Source organism: Populus nigra, chromosome 18, assembly GCF_951802175.1.
Source record: "Populus nigra chromosome 18, ddPopNigr1.1, whole genome shotgun sequence".
Classification (NCBI taxonomy): Eukaryota; Viridiplantae; Streptophyta; class Magnoliopsida; order Malpighiales; family Salicaceae; genus Populus; species Populus nigra.
The window spans coordinates 12,189,813-12,197,526 of record NC_084869.1 but is presented as its reverse complement, the minus strand read 5'-3'; the positions used below and the strand labels follow the sequence as shown (position 1 = coordinate 12,197,526).

At 31.8% G+C, this 7,714-nt stretch overlaps 1 protein-coding gene across 2 annotated transcripts; it reads left to right on the top strand.

Moving 5' to 3' along the window:
• Nucleotides 1–1,171: 1,171 nt before the first annotated feature.
• LOC133677829 (uncharacterized) lies at nucleotides 1,172–3,194 on the top strand. Of its 2 annotated transcripts, none has more exons than XM_062099960.1 (2): nucleotides 1,172–2,105; nucleotides 2,643–3,194. In XM_062099960.1, exons 1-2 carry the CDS (start codon nucleotides 1,445–1,447, stop codon nucleotides 2,993–2,995), a joined length of 1,014 nt encoding a protein of 337 aa, XP_061955944.1. In that variant the 5' UTR covers nucleotides 1,172–1,444; the 3' UTR covers nucleotides 2,996–3,194. The 2 variants fall into 2 exon arrangements, with proteins under 2 accessions (XP_061955944.1, XP_061955945.1); XM_062099961.1 differs by having other exon boundaries at nucleotides 1,172–2,101; nucleotides 2,643–3,064.
• Nucleotides 3,195–7,714: the final 4,520 nt, after the last annotated feature.

Sequence of the window (7,714 nt, the reverse complement as noted above, 5' to 3'; positions counted from 1 at the left end):
ATGTTAATAAAAACTTGTTTTCTATATAAAAAAAAACTAAAAAGTATAATTTTACCACATTAACAAAGTTTAAAATTATATAATTTATTCGTGAAAAAACCATTTACTTTTTTCTTAGTATATTTACATGTCATAATGCAAGATTAACTGCTTTGTGTCTCTCATTGGGAGCAGTCATAAGTAGCCCAATGTTTTGGATAGAAAAAGTGACCCTATGCAGCTAGATTCGTGGCTAAAGAAAAGGAAAGCTAGCTCGTCAAACTAGTTAAAGAAATTGAAAGCAACCTTTGGAGGATCATTCATACATATGGTTGCATCTTAGGATTCCATAGGGTTCGAACTTTCATAAGCACCCTGCAAGCTATAATCCCATGTGAAATACTGGAAAAGGTTGAAGAACGACATGTCCAAAATCATTTGGTCAATTAACCTTTGAACTTTTAGACGTTTCTCATGCAAATAAACTTGATGGATATCTTGCAACTCACAATCCAAGTGTTACCATCCCATTGTATATCTCATAAAGGTATTTTTATTGGGGGAAATCAAGTCAATCGAAAAAGAATCTCACTTGTCAAAGTATGCTAGAGACCCAAGAATGCTACTAAAGTTGAGAAAATCCCATGGCATTGATTACTAATCAACTCTTAACGAAGGTGTCACACGGTGAGATGATTAGCAACCAGAGACCACGTCTGTGGGCAGCAGCACTCGTTGCTAATGCTGTCAACACCTGTTTTTTTTTTTCTAAGTATTTTAATATATTTTCAAACTAAAAATACATTCAAATACAATGGTTATCACACCTTAAATTTTTTGGATTTGCAGATATGTCAGTTACTTTTTGGGTTTGCAGATATGTCAGTTTGAATGGAGCTGATTGGTCCTTTCTCCTCCTTTCTTCGTCACCCCTTTGTGTCTCTCTCATGGTTTCCCTCGATGTGTAGGGTCTCTCTCATGGTTTTCCCTCGATGTGTAGGGAGCAGTGGCTTGCATAAGTAGTTCTAGATTTGAACCTTCATCTATCAAGATTTTTGAAGATTTTAAGGGGAGTGCAATCTAACTAAAGCTAAAAAAGGTTGAGAATTTTGAGGCAGAGATAGTGAAAGCGGGCTGGTTATAAATGTCATGTTATAGAACCACTTATACTTGTTAAGGTAGCCCACATTAATGTGATTAATTTTTTTTTTTTTGCCTAAATTAGCAATCTTAGTAAAGATTTGACTGCTTTGAACACCCGCATCAAATCAAGTCTCTAAAAAGGGAGCAAAGGACAAAGACCAATTGGACCCATTCTCTTTGCTTCTTGGCTCACTCCTCCTCTTCTCAACACTTCATTCCTTCCTTCTTTAAGCACTTCACTTGTCTCCCTCTTTTTATGTCTTACTAGCTGCAAAGGTTAAGAGCTTTGCATGCATTTAACCTTAGTAGTTGTGTGGTGATCATGATGGCTGATCAAGGTGGTAAGAGTTTGATAAGGGAATATAAGAAAGGTAACTGGACAGTTAGTGAGACTATGGTGTTGATTGAAGCAAAAAGAATGGATGATGAGAGGAGAATGAAAAGAAGTGATAGTGCAGAAGGGAGAAGCAAGCCAACGGAGCTTAGATGGAAATGGGTTGAAGATTATTGTTGGAAACAAGAGTGTTTGAGGAGCCAAAACCAGTGCAATGACAAATGGGATAATTTAATGAGAGATTACAAGAAAGTCAGAGATTATGAGAGGAAAATTGCTGAGACAGGAGAAAGAAATGGAGGGTCTTATTGGAAGCTTGAAAAGAATGAACGAAAAGAGAGAAACTTGCCTAGTAACATGTTGCCTCAGATATATCAGGAATTAGTGGAGGTTGTGGAGAGGAGAGGTGGTCAACAGAGGATGCTTACAGCTGCTGGTGGGTCAGGTTCTAATCCTAACACAAGCTATGTGGTAGAGAGACCAATAACTGATGTTCAGCCTTCAGTACTGCCTCCTCTTTTGCAGCATCAAGTCTCAGCTGCTCCAACTCCAGCATTACCTCTACCTCCTCCCTGCCCACCACCATCACAACAACCACAAGCTCAACCACCTCCTCCAATCCAATTTCCTGAGCCATTTCCCACAGTAGGTGCACACTCTCTCCCTCTCCCTCTCCCTCTCTTTGAATCTCCATCTATGAAATCCTCCAGCTTGATTCTTTCCTTTTCTTCTTCTCGGCACATATTCTTTCTGATATCATGTGTACTTTCATGCACAAAAGAAGACATCTTGCTCTGTCATATCGAATTGCATTTTCCTCCTCCATAACAGCTCTGTCTTAGCTAAAACACAGCAAGAGTTTGAGTGATCATTGCAGTTCTAAAACATTGAGATTTTAAGATGTAATATATTTATTTCTTATGCATTAATGAACTTGAACACCAAAAAATGTTGGCATATATAATTTGATTAGCGTAAACTGCCTTTTCTGCAAGAACCCGTTACAGTTTTTGGTTTGATTGTGTGGACAGAAATGACTGTTGAATGATCTCATCAACATTGATTGGATAGTATTTATTTATAGCATAGCATAGCATAGCATATATAATTATAACTATACGTATTCAGTTAGTATTGATTGGTTTGGTTCCACATTTTCATGTTTTGGAGATGTGTGATAGCTCAGATTCTGATACAAGTGAGTATTCAAACTCACCAGCAAAGAGAAGGAGAAGAGGCGGTGGAGGTGGGGAAGGAACCAGTGGTGGCACTGCCAGTGCAAGCACCTCACATGAAGTGGGCACTGCCATTTCCAAAAGTGCTTCTATCATTGCAGAAGCAATTCAGGCCTGTGATGAGAGAGAAGAAAGAAGACACAGAGATCTCTTGAGTTTGCATGAGAGAAGACTCAAGATCGAGGAATCCAAGACAGAAATCAACAGGCAAGGCATTAGTGGTTTAGTTGATGCCATTAACAAGCTTGCTAATTCAATCCTTGCTCTGGCTTCTCATAAGAGCCAGTCATCAGGTCCAAAATAATAATACTCCTCCTATTATTGTTATGATCACTTTAATCAGTGAGTAAAAACTTTCATCAACTCACTTTAATCATCATCATAATTATTATCATTAATCCCATTTTCATTGTACATAATTCATAATCTTGTGTAATCTATGTCATTTTTAGACCCATTTCCATGAATTATCCCTCTACTTATCCCTCATGAAGTTTATAACATATTATGTGTTGACACTCAACTAGGGTTGATTTATATTTTTGTCAAAATTCGAAAGTGCAATGTAGGGCATCGGAAAGCTTCTAATTGATGGAGATCATGTAGAAACAATGATATTTGAGTGTGATTAAAATTATATATGACTTTAAAAAATATTAAATTAATATTTTATTTAGTATTTTATTTTGTTATTTTGTTGGACAAATGTTGAAAATAAGTTAAATAAAAAAAAATTATTCTAATATATTTTCAAACCAAAAATATACTACACTATACTACCAATAAAATTTAATTAATTTTTATATTAGAAATGTTGTTGAAAAATAAATATTTTTTTATGCAATAAAGGGGGATAGAGTGCATGCAAAAAAATATATTAAAATCGATCAAAATAAAAAAAAAACTTAGAAATTGATCATCAATTTTTTTTATTAGCTTTATGATTCTTGAATAGTGTATATATGGTATGGTAGGTCCAATTGTGCTTCAAATCTATATGATTTATACAAGTATTTCAACATGTCCATCAGTTGCATTAAATCCCTTATATCATTATTTCTTGAAATATACATGGATTTTTCGTAAAAGTAGAATCTCTCGAGAAATATTGAACTCACGCGCCCTAGATAAGTAGAAAGGGGTCATGTACAAAGAGGGCCGATGAGTCTCGTGGGGTCCCCAATCGGCTAACCTCTATGATTGGAGCGTGTATACACCACACCCTCTACAAAAGGAAAAGAGGGATAGAACCCATCCATCTATCATTTATTCTGTCCAGTACTTCTCAGACTGGTGGACTAGTCAATGATCTCTGAAGGATACCTTGGCTGAGATTTACGATACTGCCATTGTGTTTTTTGATGCTATTATTGGTGCCTGTCTGTGCTTTCTTCGTGTGAAAGAAGGCTGTGACGGACAAAAGTTGTGTCCTTTTTTTTTTTTTTTTCATTTTTCTTCTTTATGAGAATTCAGAGGAGGGGAGAAGGAGAGAGAAAGGGAGGGAGAGGACGTCCCTTTTGGCTAGTTTGGTAGCCTTGCTGTATTTTTCTGACAAAAGGGTGTACTAAAGTTCCATGCTTTTTCCCCTCCTCTAGCGAGAGTACATATGATAGAGAACCTGGAAGATACAATGGCCATTTCAGCCTCTTTTTTTTTTTTTATATATATATATCCAGTCGACTCGGTTATAAATTCGGTTGGTATAGCCCAAACCCGACTTGGTTTGATATGTTTTAATAGGTTTCAGATTATCCTTTGATCCAATTATATTTTTTTAAAAAGTTTATACTCCGGTTGTATCGGCATGAAATATGAAGATGGGACCCCAGTCTTGAAAAAAGAGTAGTTGAAATTCTTAGGGTTTGGTTGTCGTCAAGTTTCCTCTTTGTTGCTTCCATGATCTATCCTCCTCTCCTCCACCACAGCACATGCTATATCCTATAGGTACTGACTCCAAAAAGATATTCTTCTTTCTTTTGTTTGATGAAAGTTTCGGGGAAAAAAGTGAGACTACTTTTATTTTTATATCATAGCCATTTGATGCAAAGCTTGTTACAAGTGGAAGTGTTTTTTTTTTTTTTTATGTTTTTTAACTTTTTTAAAAAAATTAAATTGATGTTTTTCTAGTGCTTCTCTGATTTTAATATATTATATCAAAATGAAAAAAATATAAAAATATTTTGATATATTTTCAAGTAAAAAATATTTTTAAAAAGCATATCATATCATATTACCAAACACACTATAAAAAAACAAAAAAAAACTTAATAATTTATTGTGCATGTGTTAATATTTTACGTGGATTCACATAATAAAATTATTCATTTAACTTATATTTAGGGATAAAAATGTTTGCTTTATGAGACTTATTAGTCACAAAGAGGAGATTAAACAATATATATATATATATATATATATTCAAAACACAAAGTAAGAAAAATCTATCTCTTAGTAATTAGAACATTAAAAATGCAAATTAGACACAAGTAAGATCCGAGATTTAAGTCCTAGATACTCGTCAAGACACAGACCTAACATCACGTCACCACCTCTTATTTTCCACTGCAACCCATCACATATAAACTTCACCACTCCATCCACTGAAAATTGCCACGTAATCATACAGAACTCTACCTCCCATCAACTCATGTGTTCCACCCGTAGACAATCATTCCCCCTGTCCCCTTCTCTCTCCCAAGTCCCACCATAAAAATATTTCCATTTCCGCTTTCTATCACACTCTCTGCCTCTCTGTTTGGCTGAAAACGGTGCCGTATTAAAATGGGAAACTTTCAGCTAATCAATTCATTTAATTAATGAATCTCCAGCTCCTGAACTTGGTTTAATTGAGGTAATTAATTAATTTTTTTATTACAATTTCATTTTCTTCTTTGCTTCGACTTGGTTTCTTGTTTTTTTTTTTTAATGTCATGCCATTAACGAAATGGGGTTTGGATATTCTTAGTTTTAAGTATGTTAATGACAATCATTAGATTAATTAATAGTTTGCAATGGTATTATAAAATATATTTTAGAAACTATAAGTTCTTTTTATCATTTTCTTTCAATTTGAAATTGTGAAATTTTTTTTACTCCATTTGGTTTCTTGCTTTCTTCTTCTACTTGTTTTTTTCTTGGTAAATCAATATTTTAAATTGAATAAAAAAAATATTAGAATGATAAATCTCTTTTCATGTAATATCAGGATGGTCCGACAATGGAAGGAGATAACTATTTAGAAAGGATACCATTTAATAACTCAAAGACTCGTTAAGCTGAGCTGGTTTCATTATTCATGGACTTCAAACCTTATATCTTGTGATCAGCCTTGAGCGGTTTGATAATGAATTCCTCTCAAGAAAAAAAATTAATTTGACCATTGTAAATTCTTTTAGAATTTCACTTCTATAACTATATATTAAAATTTTCTAATATTAAGATTAAAAATCTTACAGAATTTAATGGGCGAGATCCTTTTTTTCTTTTTTTAATTTTTATCTCAAATATACAAGTGATGGCATATCATAAAAATACTTGTAACTTAAAAATATCTATAATGAATATTTCAGAATATCTTTCCTGATTGATTTACCATGAAACTCTTACTTTTGGTCTCCATTGTTTGGTAAGAAAAAAAAATAAAAAATAAAAAATAAGCATGTATTCCCTCAAAGAATAAAATATTATAATTCAACTATAGTAGATCAATATTTTAATTTTAAATTAAGAAAAAAAATTCCAGAAATCAAACATCAATGCTACTTGACACCAAAGACTAATTTGAAAGTAAAAATAGCTTAATTTAATATTGTAATTTAACTATAGTAGATCAATATTTTCTTGCTAAATTTATTAGATCAATATTGTAATTTAAAATAATGGAAAAAAATTCCAAAAATCAAACACCAATACTACTTGACACCAAAGATTAATTTGAAAATGAAAATAGCTTAATTTAATAAAGAAAATGATCCTTTTTTTTTACTTTGATAATATCTATGAATAAATTCACAAACAAGATTTTTGTAACTCGTTATTAAACTTTTAATATATAGTTAATAAATAAAAAAACAATACAATTACCGATATATTAAGCATTCCGTCATGATCAGTAACAATCATACATGGTTTGGCTCCAATCGTGTTGAATGAGAGTTTAATAGTTTTGGTTTTTAAATATATTTATTTAAAAAATATATTAAATTGATAATTTTTAATAATTTTGATGTGATAATATAAAAACTAAAAAAATATAATTTTTTTAATATATTTTAATAAAAAAATATTTTTTAAAAAAATCATTCATTACATAACTAAATTCGCACTGATTTCCAGCTTTCACGTAACTTTGTTACCTTCGTCCCTCTTTCTTATCCTTAGCTTTATGAAAATCACTTTGTATATAAAAAAAAAAGGGAAAATGTTATTATATAGAAACGTTGTTTTCGGTGTTCGTTCTAGGAAATATCCTAACCCACGGAATCATCACTATATTTTGAACATATTCCTAAGTTAAACTTATCCTTGGACCTTCGATAAGTACTAAATCTCTTGTGAAAACAAAAATAATTTTCAATTTAATTGTTAGATTAAATTGAAATTTTGTAAATCCAATTCTATAGGAGTAACTTGACTATAACCAATTGAAGTTGTTTTAATATCAAAATTAGATTTGAAAGTTGCTATATCTAAATTTTTATTTTATTTAAATGATATTGTCTAGCTTATTTTTTAAAATAATTATTTCTTTTACATTCAGAATTTATCAAATAAATTTTTTATCTATAACTTAATTGTAATTTTAAAACTTATGAAACTCTAGTTTCTTTCTTTCTCGTCAAAATAAATATATCAACTTAACGACCATTTATTTTAAATATTGTACGAGTTTGTGATTAGTGAATTGGTGTGAAGTAATCAATGATCATTTCTCAATTCAGAAACCCAATTATAACATGATTTCAGAATATTTAATTACTCACAACTTGCTTTTGATAATTGAAGATCTTGTTTAACAATAAAC